This window comes from Maylandia zebra, linkage group LG15 (genome assembly GCF_041146795.1).
Source record: "Maylandia zebra isolate NMK-2024a linkage group LG15, Mzebra_GT3a, whole genome shotgun sequence".
NCBI classification, from domain to species: domain Eukaryota; kingdom Metazoa; phylum Chordata; class Actinopteri; order Cichliformes; family Cichlidae; genus Maylandia; species Maylandia zebra.
In genome coordinates, this window is record NC_135181.1 from 25,098,003 (window position 1) to 25,114,916 (window position 16,914).

The 16,914-nt window shown below is 42.3% G+C and overlaps 1 protein-coding gene across 2 annotated transcripts in view; it reads right to left on the reverse strand.

The window, feature by feature from the left end:
* Positions 1–16,914, reverse strand: part of LOC101475174 (uncharacterized) — a 61,733-nt gene that overhangs the window by 15,453 nt on the left and 29,366 nt on the right. For both annotated transcript variants that reach the window (XM_076874187.1, XM_024799000.2), the window contains 6 exons: positions 16,276–16,472; positions 15,482–15,537; positions 11,626–15,166; positions 10,376–11,073; positions 5,077–5,296; positions 1,195–1,402 (listed from right to left, as the gene is read on the reverse strand). In XM_076874187.1, the coding sequence (XP_076730302.1) occupies positions 1,195–1,402; positions 5,077–5,296; positions 10,376–11,073; positions 11,626–15,166; positions 15,482–15,537; positions 16,276–16,472 (4,920 nt within the window). The remainder of the gene's footprint in view (positions 1–1,194; positions 1,403–5,076; positions 5,297–10,375; positions 11,074–11,625; positions 15,167–15,481; positions 15,538–16,275; positions 16,473–16,914) is intronic.

The window sequence follows — 16,914 nt, forward strand, 5'->3', positions numbered from 1 at the left end:
AACTCGAGGCATCACGACCCTTTACAAAAAGAACGATTCCACTTAAAAAAAGAAAGCAGAAAATCACATTATACACCGGCAGGCTCCAGCTCCCTCTGATAAAAATTATACATCTGTAATGAAAATTATGGCTCTCGGTTTGAATCCAGCGGCTCAAAGAATGGCAGCTCAGTCTGAGTGAGGATAAGACAGTCACACATTATCACTCTGAAATGATTTTTCCCACATTCCTGCAGCCGGGACTTTGAAATGACTGAACGCTGACTTTCCCGCTGTACCTGTTTGCAAACCCCGGTCCTGAGATTTAAATTCTGCCTCACCATCACTCCAAAACTGAAACACGTGCTGCCCATGGTCTGTGTTCCTGTTCTGTTGTTCAGCTGAATGTTGTAAAAATCGTATTTTTAACAGTCAAATCAGTCGTGAAGGTCAGCTTTTACAAAACTGCAGCTGGTTTTAACTTTAACGGCCCTTTAATGACTTCTCAGTTGAACTGCGGTGACCCATTTATGTTCAGTTTGTCCAAATCCACTCAGTAATCACAATTCAGCTCCTACACATCACGCAGTGGTCACTGCACTGGCTATCAATGAAATTTGCCCTCCATGAATCGACTCCACAGCCTCTCAAATAATCTGCCAACCTGCACAAAGTTCAGCAATCGACCGTTTGAAATCCTATTTAACACTCGTCCTGTTTTCATTCGCTGAGTCTGAGATGTCCTGTCCACCGTGAATGTTTCTTCCTGTTTTTTCAGTTTGTTGTTTTTATTTGCAGTCTTTTTTTGTATTAAAACCTATTATTAGCTTTAACCTAATGTTTTATTTGATTTCATTCATTTATTTGCTTCCTTCAGTTTTGTTTAACTCCTTTTTTCTTTAAACAACCCCCCAACAAAATGTTTGGGACGCTGTTTTTGTTCCTGTGTTCTGTTACTTCCTGTCTTATTTTGAAAGTCCCTCATCTCATGTGCTTTTTGAGTTAACTCTTTGTCTCTAGAGTTCTGCATATCAGTGTAATAAGTAATATGGAGGGACAGACTGAGACTGCCATTATATGCTGATGATGTGGTTGCGTTTACTGTAAAATTATAGAAATAATAAATTTTGTGATTTCTGCTCTGTGTTCTTTGTAACACTTTATAGACCAAACTGTGGACCTGCTGATACACAGTCCGCATACATCGTCATTTACCTGCACACGGCTCCGTATCCGGGAACTATGCGGCACTCTCCTCCTTGGCAGTAGTTCGGCTGGAGGACACACAGGCTCTGGCAGGGCAGACCGTCCACTGACACGAAGCCCAACTGGCACTGACACTCCGCCTCCTTCGTCCAGGCGTTCACCACGCAGCGAGAAAACTCACCGCAGGCCTGGAACTTGCAGGGATCGGCCTGATCAGCTGCAAGGAGAGGAAGGCAGAAAAACGTGGACACACATTAGTATTCAGGAGGAGTTTCCCGCGCCTTCCTCTAACCACCCTCCTCTCTCCGGGAGGTGCTGAGGAGTGTTTGATTTTAATGAGATCCTCTCCTCCTGCTCTGCACTGAAATGTAAGGTTTAGCCGGCCTCCGAGACTAAACGTCAGATTCACTCCGGGGAAATTAGCATGTGTGCAGGGTGTCACGGATGAGAAGTACATCATGTTGTGAAGCCACAGCACGTGGTCAGTATCTGTAATCCAAACATACATCAGCAAGTATGTGTGTTTGAATCAGGGCTTCTGCTGGGGGTCTACAGCCTTCGTGTCCTGGAGAGTTCCTGTTTATTTATACTGTATATTTATTAGAGATGGCACAATACCACTTTTTTATGTCCGATACCGATATCATAAATTTGGATATCTGCCGATACCGATATGAATCCGATATAGTGTTTTTTTAATCAACAAAACTGTTTTTTAAATATCTTGCTGCATTTTGTATAAGTTCATACTCAAGTTTAAAACAACAACTACACTAAAGCTATTCTGTTATACCTGTATGCAAAAAAAAATATTTCATAGTTCAGCAATACTGATCAATCTAATAAACTTAAACCTACACCATCCTCCCTATTCTGGTATTTTAAAGAGTACTTAGCATAAATATTAAGCAACCTAACTAATAGGGTTCCAACTCCCAGCAACAACAAAAATAAATAAATAAAAAATACGGAACCACCCCTCACGCTCCACCTCATGATGCTTAATCGACGTAATCAACCTTAATTTGATGCAGTGTGAAAAAAAAAATACACAGAAATCAATTCTTTTTCAAGAAATATTAAATAGATTCAACATCTTTCTTCAACAAAATTGCAGACTGCACAGATGGTACCTTCCCAAAGGAAAAAGTACTATAGCTTACTAGGGTGTATTAGACTTAACAGTTACTATATACAGTAATTGACTTCTATACATTTTACATCAGATTAAAACTTTGGGTGTAAGATTCAGATAAATATTAAATAATTAAAAGCTAGACATTTTAAATGAGAATAAGAAAGAAAAGTATGTCTTTGTGCCCCCTTTTCCCTGTTAATGCCCTATCGGCCCCCCTGGCTAAACTTTGCTAGATCCGCCCCTGCACAGTTACCAGCGTCAGCTACGTAGAAAAAGATCCTCGAGTAGAAAGTAATATTAAATACATTCTAACAACAGCTGATCAAGCTTAAACGTGCTGCTGTTGTTCAGCCGCTGGTTTCCTCTTTCTGGTGCAAAGTGGGCCAAAAACAAACAAGAGAGACGGACTCGCGACAGAAAAGCCGATCAGCTGATCGTTAAGCAGTTTCATGATTGAAGTAGCAGCAGGAGAGGCAGTCGCTCGTTAAGCTTAACGCAGGAATGCTTTACAAACATTCAGAGATGGACTTACACACTTGCTTTACTTCTCTCGGGGATAACTTTGTCGGAGATGAAATGCCGGGTTGCTAGCGAAGCTCCAAATGCTATCCAGACCACGACAGGTCCCGCATGCCACAGCCGCTCTATCACGTGATGCATACTGCTCCGACGTGCTAACGTTCTGAGGTGAGTTACGGCGTGTTGCAAGTTTTGTGAGGTGCTTTCGTGATATTTAATGGATCGGATTACATTTTTTTATTTTTCTCCGATATCCGATCCAGTAATTTAGGTCAGTATCGGACCGATACGTAATATCGGATCGGTCCATCTCTAATATTTATCAGTGTATGCCAGCTGGAACAGAAACAGCTGCTTTTACATCATGACTTGGAATAAATAGCCATATTTAATCTGTGTATGTAAAATGTCCCTCTTACTACTTTTCTTACACTGTGTAACTGGCAGGTTTGAGGAATCTATCAAACATATCGCTGCACAGTTTTTGGGAGATTGCTTGTAACCCTCAAATCAACTACAAGAGAATTTAAGGTTTTATAAACCTGCATTTACCTTTGTTTTTACAGTGTATGTAGTGCTTTATAGCCTCTTTTAGTTCAAAATCTAGTCTTGCCAGCCACTTTATTAGGTATCCCTTGCTGGGGAACACTCCTCAGAGATGTTGGTCCATACCGATGTGATAAAAATCACACAGCTTCTGCAGCTTTGTTCACAACAAACACAAGTGTTTCAGCAAAAACCTGATTCCCAATCAGGATTTTGCTGAAACACACACACGCTCGCCTCGAGACAGAAGATGTTGCAGCAGCACTTCTCCTCTCAGCAGCTCACTTCTCATCTTCATCACCATTATTCGGGCCCTTTAATGTTCTCTACGATCCCACCGTGTGCCGTTGGATTTGACATATAGACCTAATTACCAAGTCTGTTTGAATGTTTGTGATCTCTGCTCCCTGCCTCAGACTCATCTGTGGAGAATATTACATCACAAAGCTTTTAGAGTGTGAACTGCATGCAGAGGAGCGCTGCTGATACAACAAATGTTTATTATTCTAAGATGCCTGTTTATATCTCATACATAAAAAGAAATCCTGGCATCATAAAACACCACCGCACTGCAGCTAACAAAAGAAACGGCATGTTGGCTTTTTAATCTTTCATGTTAAGGAATAAAAACACCATTGCATGCAAAAAGGACTCTTAGATATTCAGTTGAACAACAGTAGAATCAGCACTGAGCCAGAGCTTGCTTTAATCACTGCTAACATCAGCCAAAACAAACTGTCTTCCTGTGTTATATTACTCTATTTTATAAACTGCTACGGACCCGTTGAGGCATGCACTCCACTCTACTCCTGAAGGTGTGCCGTGGGATCTACACCCAGATGTAAGCGACAGATCCTTTAAGTCCTCTAAGCTGCGAGGTGGGGGCTCCATGGATGGGACTTGTTTGTCCAGAATATCCCACAGATGCTCGATTGGACTGAGATCTGAGAAATCTGGAAGCCAAGTCAACACCTCAAATTGTTCCTGAACTATTTCTGGTTTGTGGCACCTCGCATTATCCTGATGAAAGACACAGCCATCAGGGAGTACTGTTTCCATGAAAGGGTGTACATGGTCTGCAACACCGCTAAGGTAGATGTTACATGTCAAAGTGACGTCCATGTGTTGGCAGGACCCAAGGTTTCCCAGCAGAACACGGTGGATGGGGTCAGTGTGGGAACCCTCGCTGTCTGTAGTGCCAGATGTTCTGTGTATTCTGACAGCTTTCTATCAGAACCAGCTTAAACGTTTTTTGCAATTTGAGCTAAAGTAGCCACACGGGCCGGGCTTCGTTCCCCACATGCATCAGTGAGCCTCAGCCGCCCATGACAACTGTTCGTTCCTTGGACCACTTTGATAGATACTGACCCCTGCATACCGGGAACACCCAACGAGAGCTGCAGGTGTAGAGACACTCTGAACAGCTCGGCCCTTGTCAAACTGTGATGGCAATCCTTACATTCGCTCATTTTACCTGCTTCTAACAAATCAACTTTGAGAACAAAATGTTGACTTGCTCCCACCTGCTAACAGGTGAAGAAATAATCACTGTTATTCACCTCACCTGTCACTGCTCACAATTTTAGGCCCGGCTGGTGTACATGAGCAGCAGACCGGAGTTCACATTCAGTTCGGTTTGGGGCAGAGAAAGCTCAGGACACCTGCAAACCCGGTAGCGTTTCACGCACCTGGTTCGATGTCCAGAGAGTGGGTGTCAATCTGGATGTGCAGCTTCTTGGCGGCAGCGGTGCAAAACTCCTCCAGGATGCAGTGGACCGCCTCGGTGATGTTGTACGGCACTGACTTGGTGAACTTCATCTTGCTGTTGACGACCACGCTGCCCTTCCTGAAGTTGAGGATCTCCAGTTTCTTGAAGCCCGTCAGGTTGGCCTGCAGGAACGGCAGCAGCTGCAGAAGAAGAAGAAGCAGAGAGTGACGCGTAGGCCATAGGGGAGTCTGACTGTTTGATATAATTTGATATTAACAACCAAGTACACACACACACACACACACACACACACACACACACACACACACACACACACACACACACACACACACACACACACAAAGGGAAAATTACACATTTTCTCTGAGCTCTTTGGAGAATCTGCACAAAACAAAACTGAAGGAAAAACAGAAGAAAATTGATGTAAATGTAGTTTGGGCCGATTAAACTGTCTCATCATGAATTCTGTCTAAACTGAGTGAATTCATAAATAACTTGATGCCTCTCTGCTCACATAACTCACATCTTTTATGCCCATGAAGTCAAAGCCTTGGCTGAATTGATGCACCCAGTCTGATTTTATCCAGAGTTTTGTGTGAATGTCTGGAATTTCTTTCTACAAATCAATACATTCATCTACGTTTCCTCCTCCTGCTCGAGAAATTCTTGCAATGCCTGAACTCACACTGAAGATTTATATTGTAATTCAGAAGCTGCAAAGAATACAGAACGCCTTTTAAATCACACAAACATCTCTCTGAGGAAGAAACCATCCCACTGTTTGAGTCAATCCGCTGTCAGCAGACACAGAAAGGAAAGATTAAAGTCATAATTTTAAACTTTAATGTGATATGGATGAACTGTGTCTTCAAACCAGAAAGTAATCAGAGGATTTATCCGGGTTTTTTCTAGTTAAATCCCAGTTTTTGTGCCCCAAATTGATTGGCTTATTCTTCTTAATAGGATTACAGCCCTGTTCTTTTCTCCCTTCAGTTTAAGTCAGTACTTCTTCTTCAATCCCATTTATCTTCAATTCACTTTAAAGTCGATCCTTTGGTGCAATTAATTATAGAAATTACATGTAAATTTTTACATGTAACATGGTTTATTCAATAACTTTGCATTAGTATGAACATCTGTACTGGAAGCTGTTTCCTCTCGTGCATTTATTTGTAAAAGATCCGCACAAAAAGCATCCACCTCATAAAAAGAGAAGAATGGCTTTCACCACATTTAGCCCGACGAGCTGCTTTCCATCTGTTATCAACCAGACAGCAATCGCTTCTATTATTTATAGTACAGCTAACAGCGGCGGTGTTGAAGGGAGGCATATACTTGGAGCTGACTATCTTATTTGTTCACATCTTACCGTTTTTGAGAACCTTTAGAAATGCAGTGACCTAAGTGTCTTCTGTTTGATGTTGATCGCGTTGCCTCAAAGAAAGGAACAGCCTGTTCTGTCTTCCTCCCCACACAGCAGATAGCCGCAGATTCTTCCTGTTAAAAGGAAGTTTTTCCTTCCCACTGTCATCAGTGATTTGGTGTTATATAATCAAACCGAATTGATTATCTATGCGATGAGTTTACAAAGTTTACTTTAGTCTCTATCAGTGATTCTAAATATTTTTCCTCATTCATCAATTTAAACTTTTTTACGAATTTTTAAAATGTATTTTTATCATCGTGATTATTATTATATCATAAATTTCAGTTTAAAACAAATATTTTTCGACCTTAAATTGAACCCATGAGAGAGAGACAGTGATATATCACTGGTAGAAAAAAAAAGGTTTTACTCTTTAAAGTCGGGTTAAATCCCCACAAGTCCAGTTTACCGAACATGCTTGTTTCTTCCTTCATTACACAAATATTTATGGTCCTTTTTGCATGTGCGTGTAAAATGTGTCCGGAAATAATAAGTACATTTATAAGTGCCGCTGGCAGCGAGTGCCACTGATGTGATTATGCTGTTTACGGAGGAGATGCAGTAAAGCAGCGCACTTCGTTTCAGTCATCACTCCTCTTCATGTATTCCTCCTGTCATTGAGTTTTTTTGAGAGCATCCTCACCTTAAATGAGACACTGTGCCGACAAATTAGTATCCCTGAAAATGAAGTTCAACACACACACGCACGCACGCACGCACACACACACACACACACACACACACACAATCTGCAGAGTCAAACTAAAAGAGAACAAATAGAAACACTCGACAGTTTTGTTTCTCTAATTTGCATTGACCGGACATAATTACCTCTATTGATGCAGTTTAAACTGTTCAGCAGATGAAGAGTAAAATCTATTCAGAAAACGTTGGTCCCCAAAAGGATTTAAAGTACTTTCTTTACCAGGCAGTATCTGTCGGCCTGAGTCTGTATTTCTATTCATGTGATAATTACTGCGTCTTGCAGGGCTTGAATTAATTTTTCACCGCCAGCAGCAGAGCGAGGACACAGAGGAGACGACTTAAAGGCTGCTGGTTCAATTCCTCGAGTTAAACACAAATAAAAAGCTTTTCTGTGTTTTTTGACTCATATATTACCCAGATCTCTCCATTTTCCTGCCTGCCCCTCTTTTAATTAGCCGATATTGCTGATAATGCAAACTCAGCATTTCTGCAGACTCAATGGTTTCCTTCCAAGTTTCCCAATTAAACAAAAAAGAACAGTAACTCCAGTCTATTCACCTTTGCCACTCTTTCAAACATTGTAAATCACTGACACTCATTAAAAGCCTCAGCTCGCAGGCTGCTGTTCCTGTAAGGCTTTTAATGTGAAAAGTCTGCAGGAAGTGCTTACTCATCAATGAAAGGTATGCTTATGACTGCTGAGTATTTGAATAGTCACTCAAGCTTATGTGAAATATTTGCACCTTTAGTTACACTGAGCCGTTTTTAGCTCTGGATTCTAATTGGCTGCTGCACAAACATCACTTGCTGCAGCTCCATATTAGTATGTAAATGCCTCCAGGCTTGAACTCAATACTTTGAAACGTCAGTACGTAACGGTCACCAAAATGTACATTTGCAGCAGGAATTAGTTTAGGGTAGAGTGTTAATCATTGATGGATCCAAATGAGAAAAATAAGAAAGGTAAAGAAAGATGTGAGCGCCATGCAGAGAGTTAAGGTTGATAAAACTGTCTGAATGCTAAGAAATCCAGATAGAGCTCCCACTTCTTCAGACATTATTTGATCTGAAATCTCAGCTGAAGGACACTGACGGCAGGCAATAATCTGCAAATAAAACTGCAGTAAGTAGGAGGCACGTTTCATCTTTAGATTAGTATTTCAGGCAGAGGACTCGCACCTGCATCATCCATTTACCATTATATTCCCCCGGCGTGTTCTTCCTGCCTCATTAATCCAGCAGAGTCATTGTTCAGAGAGAAATAAGGGCTGTATTGTACCTGCCTGAGCTTGAAATTATTCTCTCACTTCATCCAAAACATCAAAACATATCCATTCACTGCGCAACAACCTGCAGCTCCGACGCTGAGGGCTCCAGGAGAACTCGGAATGAAAACAGAGCTTATGTTATTAATTGTGTCTGGCTTTCTGTTTTACCCATCAAGTCATAGAAGTATGAGGTATCGCACTCACCAGGCACTGTGTCGATACACTCTAAATATCCCTATTAATATGAATATTTTAATCAAAGAAGGAAAAATAGCTCATTGGCATCAAAGCGGGATGAAACCAGCTCCAATTAGGTCTCAGTTTGGGGAATATGTTCTCCTCTCCTCTTATAATAATGTATGAAATGACATGAAAGGAGTCTCTGGTGCTGATGGAGCCACACATGATTATGATCCGAGTCTGTAGCTCCCCTCAGCTCTCAGGCTACAGCTTCATGATGTGATGCTCTCCCAAATATTAAACAGTTTGAATTTTTCTGCATTCAGCAAGTGCTCAGTTTTCGATTTTAGAATTGGATAATTGCTTCTTCTTTTTTTAATGTGGTGATATAAACCAAATATATCGGCTCTGCCAAAGAGAAGAAAATATCTATGGACCCACGTTTAACGAGGAAAAATACCCAGAGTAAACGGATATGTCAGGTACAGCAGCTAAATCTAAATCTATCACACTCCAGAACATTAATGTCACATAAAACCTTGAACTTTATAGTCTGTGTCATTTAACACTCTAAAATCACACATTAAAAAAACCTGCAGACATGACATGCAAATGAATGCATTAGTGCCAATACCTGCAGTACCTCTAGTTTCCACATGAGGCTCCAAAAGTGAGTCAGTCTCCATAGACTGATGGATAATATGTTAAAATATGTTAATATGTTAAAATGTCCAACTTTACAGCTGAGATAAAAACCTTCAGAGTCTCAATGATGCATTGAGTTTTTCCTTTGCAGTCACCTTTCTCACTCACTATGTATTAACAGACCTCTCTGCATTGAATCATATCTGTTATTAATCTCTGTCTGTCTTCCACAGCAAGTCTCTATCCTGTTTTCCTTCTTCCACCCCAACCGGTCGCAGCAGATGGCCGCCCCTCCCTGAGCCTGGTTCTGCTGGAGGTTTCTTCCTGTTAAAAGGGAGTTTTTCCTTCCCACTGTCACCAAAGTGCTTGCTCATAGGGGGTCATATGATTATGTATCTACTGTACAATATAAAGCGCCTTGAGGCGACTTTTGTTGTGATTTGGCGCTATATAAATAAAATTGAATTGAATTAATACAAAAAACTGTTTTGACCTCTATGGATGGTTTCCTCCTTCAGAACAACAGTAGTGGAGAAAACCTTTTATTCAACTCTCCTGTTTGAGTTACATCGAGGTTTAAAGCTATGCATTAATATTGCCGTGGCCACTTTCACAGACAGGCTGGTGCCGACAGGGCTAGCTGCTGTCAGCTCTGCATCATCGTAGCTAGTTCATCCAAGTTTACACAGCACATTGAACATGTTTTATCAGTCATTAAGAAAAGCAAAGGCCCAAGGTTAGCAGTACCCTCAGGTTTACCCACAGTTTTATTAATTTTCCATCCATTTGTATTTTTCAGCTGGTTATCGACGCCCCACCTGCAGCGGCTCATGTCCCACAGTTTGAGAAATGCTGCAGTACGTAAAACTTTAAATATATTTTTACTTAAACAGCTGTAATCCACTAACTGGTGATTGCTGATATATTCAAAGAGGTGTGAGAGTTTTGCAAACAACACATAATGACTCTTTAAACCAGACAAACCAGCAGAATAAAGAACCCTAAAGAAGGATGCAGGTTGCATTCCAACTCACCACGTCTAAGAAGGTGTTCTCCAGGGACCTGTACTCAGGTGAAGTCTTGTTGAAGAGGTCCTCAGAGAAGTCCATGTTGGTGACGCGCAGGCTGAAGAACACCACCAGCTCCCGGCCGTGGCTGGCCGTGGTCATGGTGGGAGTGGTTAGGTATCTCAGTGGAGGTGTGGCCGTGGTGACAATGGTCCTGTGTTCCTCCTGCACAGACAGGAAGCCGCTCCCCTCTTCTCCCTTTTCCAGGAGCTCATTTGGGTCTGTGGCCACCACGCTGGTTTGATCCAGCTCCACAGCCAGGTCCTGCACAGCTTCTTCCACCATGTCTTCGGTAGCATCCGGCGGGGTGGTGGGGCTTCCGCCTTCTTTTTTTATGTAGCCTCCCAAGTCTTCATCAATAATGACGACAGCTGGCTCGCTTTGCTCTGACTCCACCTCCGGCTCAGCGCTATCACCCTCAGGAGACTCAGTAACAATGGGGACTTCAGATTCCTCTGCTACCTCAAAGAGTCCAGAGTCAATTGTTGGGACGGGTAAAAACACTTCAGAAACATCGACAGAAGCTGCCGGAGGTGTAGGCAGTGAGTCTGAAGCTGGTGGTGCTGTCACACTGATGTCTGTTTCTGGGGATAAATTACTTTTTTGTGTCTCCTCTGGCAACTCTTTAGTGGCTTCTGATGTGCCTGTTGTGTCTGCAGCTGCCACTTTGAAATTTCAGGCAAAAAGGATTAATTAAGTCATGAGTGCACACAAAGGATTTCAACAAATTACCAAAATGTGCCTGTATACATACATAATAAATTCATACAGCTAATGCAGAATCCTCACTTCTGCACTAAGATAAAATCTTACAGAAAAGATCCATCTGATGGAGTCTTTAATAATCAAAAAATAACCCACAACTTTTCATGCAGCACAGACACATTGCACAGTCTGCACTGAAATGTAGGGAGATCACATTTTGGTTTGTACACGGCTCTAAAATTATATAATCAATCCATCAGAAAACATGTAATCATCTCACTTCCATCTCATTTATAATTACTGTAATTCGCCCATATATTATACTCTTTATAGGTTTTACAAAAGAAACACTTAAGTAATGTAACAAGTAGTGTAGTGTAGTGTAGTGAAGCGAACTGATTTCTCCGGCGAGTAATTAAGTACTGCATTACTTTTAAGGAAAGTAAAAAATTATGTGTAATAAAGTACTTTTTTGAATAACAACCCCAACACTGCTCTTCACACCTGCTCACCTGTGATATGAGAGATCGTCTCCAAGTGTGAATTGCCTTTTGTCGTTTCTGTCATTGTGGTGGAATTGACTTCATGCTCCACCTGAACGTCTACACTCTCTACATCCTCCTCGTTGTAAAAATGATCAATGATGGGATAGTCATGGTCAGGTTCGCCTACATCTTCGCTGGAAGGCTGGACTGGTATGACGGGTAAATTATGCTCCTCTGCTGGGTGATGATAGTCAGTTCTGACAGGATACAGGAGGTTTTTATCTTCAATGACCTGAACAGCATCCTCTCCAAAAGGAAGGTTGTCCACACCATCCAAGGAGGGCAGGATTTTAATTGATTCGGCAGGTGGCTCAGTGGCATCTATTTTAGGTTCTGGTTCTAACATCTCTACTACCCCCTCACCTGGATCCGATTCTAGGCCATGAAGATGCTCCCCTTCTGATTGTTGGACTTCCTCTATTACCTCTTCTTTAGATTCTGGCTCTGAGACTTCTGGTAGCTTTTCCTCTGGTGGTAAACTGTCAGCTTTGCCTTTGACCGGTTGAGAAGCTTCTTTTGGTTTTGGGCTTTCAGCAACCTTCACTTGTTCCACGACTTCTTCAGATTGTGGTAGTGGGACCTCAGTTACATCCAGTACTTCTGATTCTTTCCCAGGTAATGGTTCGTATGGTACCTTTTTCATCTCTACCACCGACTCAGTCGGTTCTGGTACTTCTTCTTGCTCCTTTTCTGATTCTGCAGTCCCAACTTCCACAGGTGCCATTTCTGTTACTTTGGGCACTTGGGTTTCCCTTGTCGGTGCAGTTTCTGGTTCTGCAGTTTCTTCTGCTGGAGATTTAACTTTTTCTACCCGCAAAACCTCTTCCTCCTTTCTTTCGACATCTTTATCATCTCGTGCTGGACCCTCAGAAACCTCTTCTTCTGCTGGTTTCACATCTGCTGGCTTTTCCTGAATTACTTTTGCTTCAGGTTCAGAGGCCTCTGGCACTAGTTTTTCTGATCCTGTGGCATCAACCACCTCTCCTTTTGGTTCTGAAACATCTTCTACACCTGTGAGTTGTGACTCTTCCTCTGGTTCTTTAACACCCCCCACATTTGGCTCAGGCTGCAAATTTGGAATTACATTTTCGTCCATTTTTTTAATCTCTTCTGTAATTTTTGCTTTTTCCTCTTCTGGTTGTAAAACACTGGGCTGTTCATGCAGTGCTTCTTCTGTCAGATCTTTGACGGTGCTTTCTTCTGCTTCTGCCTTGGGCTCTGAAAATTCAAGGTCCTTCTCTTCAATACCTAGAGTAGTAATTACTTCTGTAATTACTTTTTCTGGCTCTGAAACAGCAACTTCTTGAGATTCTACTATAAACTCTTCCCCTGGCTCTGAGTCTACAGGCACTTTTGTGTCTGGTTTTGCATTTTCAGCTACTTTGTGACCTGGCTCTGAGGTTTCAGCTGGCTCTGAAACTTCAGGCACTTCATTATCTACTTCAGAAACTTCAGGTACTTCTTGACCTGGCTCTGAAGGCGCAGGTACTTCTTGAACTGGCTCTGAAGGCGCAGGTACTTCTTGACCTGGCTCCGAAAGTGCAGGTACTTCTTGAACTGGCTCTGAAGGCGCAGGTACTTCTTGAACTGGCTCAGAGGGCGCAGGTATTTCTTGACCTGGCTCAGAAGGCGCAGGTATTTCTTGACCTGGCTCCGAAAGTGCAGGTATTTCTTGACCTGGCTCTGAAGGCGCAGGTATTTCTTGACCTGGCTCTGAAGGTGCAGGTACTTCTTGACCTGGCTCCGAAAGTGCAGGTACTTCTTGACCTGGCTCTGAAGGCGCAGGTATTTCTTGACCTGGCTCTGAAGGCGCAGGTACTTCTTGACCTGGCTCAGAAGGCGCAGGTACTTCTTGACCTGGCTCAGAAGGCGCAGGTATTTCGTGACCTGGCTCAGAAGGCGCAGGTACTTCTTGACCTGGCTCTGAAGGCGCAGGTATTTCTTGACCTGGCTTTGAAGGCGCAAGTACTTCTTGATCTGGCTCCAAAGGCCCAGATACTTCTTGATTTGGTTTTGAGGCCTCGGCTACTTCATGACCTAGCTCTGAGACTACAGTTACCTCTTTTACTGGCTCTGAAACTTCAGGCACTTCATTATCCCTTTCAAAAACCTCATATACTTCTTTTTCTAAATTTGAAACTTCAGGCACTTCTCTGTGTGGTTTCGAAACCTCAGCTACTTCTTGGTCTGGCTCTAAAACTTCAGGCACTTCTTTTTCTGGTTCAGAAACCCCATGTACTTCTTTTTCAACTGATACTTCAGCTACTTTTTCATCAGGGTCTGCAACAGTTGCTCCTAGTTTGTCAGGTTCTTGAAGTTCATCTACCTTGGAAATTTCAGCTACTACTTCTTTTAGTTTAAACACATCAGCTGATTCTTTGACTGTCTCTGAAACTTCAGATACTTCTTTGACTGTCTCTGAAACTTCAGATACTTCTTTGACTGGCTCTGAAACTTCAGATGATTCTTTGACTGGCTCTGAAACTTCAGATGATTCTTTGACTGTCTCTGAAACATCAGATACTTCTTTGGCTGACTCTGAAACTTCAGATACTTCTTTGACTGTCTCTGAAACTTCAGATGATTCTTTGACTGGCTCTGAAACTTCAGATGATTCTTTGACTGTCTCTGAAACATCAGATACTTCTTTGGCTGACTCTGAAACTTCAGATATTCCTTCAACTGTCTCTGAAACTTCAACAGTTGCCTGCAAAACTTTGAGCGATTCTTCATCAGGTTCAACTGCCAAGCCACTTTCTGGTTTGAGCAGGCCCTTTTCATTTTCCAACTCTGAAACATCCTTTGTTTCTGAAATATCACCAGCATCGTGGGTTTTAGAGACACCCAAATATACCTCCTCTTCTTCCTCTGGAAGAGCATTTTCTTCTTCGTCTTCATGAAGTATCACTGTTGGCTTTGTGGGTGGCTGGTCTGTTATGGCGGAGACTGTTGTGATGGGGAGTCTAACATCAGGCGCCTCCTTTGCAGCCGGAATTGTAGTGAATATAATATTAGCGGTTGGGGTAATCTGAACAGTGTCCAATCTAGGACCTTCTCTGTCGTCACCAACAGGACTCAGGTCTCCCTCTGGTATCAGGTTAGGAGACAAACTGACGTAGGGAGCATCTGTCTCCAGCTCAAGAAGTGCAGGAGGGGTGGGAATGTAGTCTCGCACAAGTTTACCGGTTTCATCATGATGAATGGTTTCAATCTCATGTGTAATGATCAGCAATTCTTCTCCCTTCCCCTCTTCCTTTACTGGCCCGGGTTCACTCACATAAATCGACTCATCAGTAACGTCCTCCGAGCCTGGGAGTTGATCGCTGCCCTCTGCCACCCCACTGGTCACTGCTGTCGCATCATCATCTGGGACTGCTGTTGGGTCAAGCAGGATCTCCAGGGCATTTTCCTTCTCCATGGGGGTGAGGGAAACTGCCGGCCAGAGTTTGTCAAACTCTGGCTCCACAGTGGAAATTTCCAACTCGTTGTGTGAATCAGGCTCGCTGGACTGTGGAAGGCATGTTGGCAAAAATGAAAACAAAACAAAAAAAAACAAAAAAAAACTATTAGACAACTTTAATTTACAATATTTAAGTCTTAAGGATTGTATTTAAACATGTTACCAATCACACTGAAAGCTGTACAAGACAACACAAACAAAGACTGCTCTAGTGTGACCTGCACAGTTCTGGAGATCAGTTGTCTTCAATTTAATAGAACGTGATGGATAGAGAGCACTGCAGGCTCTATGGGGTTTCATCTGGGGTGGTCTCTCTTTAAAATAAGCCAACTACAGTTTCATTAACCATTATAATGGTCTTACCTGATTCATTACTCCAACTGAAGCGGTGGCTCTCAATGCTGGTAGGAGGATCTTTTCTATGACATTAAAAAAAAGCAGGTTGAAATCAGATAAAACCAATCAGTTACTCATATTTCTCAAAATCTTGTAGTGGAATTATACACCAAGCCTTAAATGCTTTAACTAAATAGAAATAGCTGATTGTCCAAATTAGGAGTTACGTAAAAGTTTCCACCGGATGCTCCAGGTATCACTGAGCCCAAAATTCTCAGTGGAACCACAATGTCATAGAGCTCCAGGGAGCCTGATTATGTAAGGTTTTCTATGTTTACAATTGGCCAGTACAAAACTGAATTAAAGTGAAGCTCTTTAATTCAGTTCCTCATTTTTAATTCAGATAAACGAGGCTTATTTAAAAGAAAGTGTCAGATGGGACGTTTTCGACTGTTTTCTGAGAATTCACTGGAGAAGTCTTTATGAAAGGTGTTTTTTTTGTTACAGACTGTAGCTGTGAATCCTTCTGTATTAAAATAATGTTCTAACATCGTTCTCGTTGAAGACTGAACAATGCCGGTGTTCACATGTTCTAAATAATCATTTGGGTGAAACAAATTTAGGTCCTGAAGAAATTTTTTAGCTTTTGAAGGGCCTGGATCACAGAGGACGATCTGAGACAGCTGTGTCACAGTAGCTGGATGTTGCCCATGCCGTCTAAAAAATGCAAGTAGAGCTGTTCATGACTCTTTACATGCAACTTATTTGTGCGATGACCATATAAATGAAACCAAAGAGTGACCTCTGTGGAGAGACGTTACCTGGTTCAAAGTTAATTGAATCCAGGTCGACTGGAAGGGACGCCTCCTCACGCAGAGCCTTGGTCACCATTTCCCTGAGTGCAGAGTTGGCTGAGGAAGACTTGGGTGTGTCAGTCGCATTCTCTGAAATCTCAGAGGTGATTTGAGGGGAACTGACCTCAAAGACCAGAGAGTAGTGCACCGAGATTCCTCCAGGCCTGAAAGAGGAAATATTATCCTTTTTATTTTTTAAAGATGGCAAAACAGACATGAATATGGGGAGCAGATGAGGGATGACATTCAGTTTCATGGGTAGGTGGGGCAGAGACTCTACAGGGTGAGCTGTGTCAGGGTCAGGAGATACTGCCTCTGAATCTTCTCACTAACCGCGCTGATCAATAAATGTCTGAACTCTGCAAATACAGGTCGACTGTTATGGAGATTTTGTGCTTCTCAGCTTTTGTTTCGTCAGTCCTGTAACATCGTGTTTTAACATAATGCTGCAGATTTCATCGTGATCTCTGCTACGGAGTGTCCTTTGGCAGAAATATCCGCTGTCTTTAAAGCAGCTGAGGATGCATAGGTGGCAAAAATCTCAGATTGGCACATTTGTGAATTGCACTAAGTTTTAGATGCCTGGTCTGTTTCGCTTGTTACTCT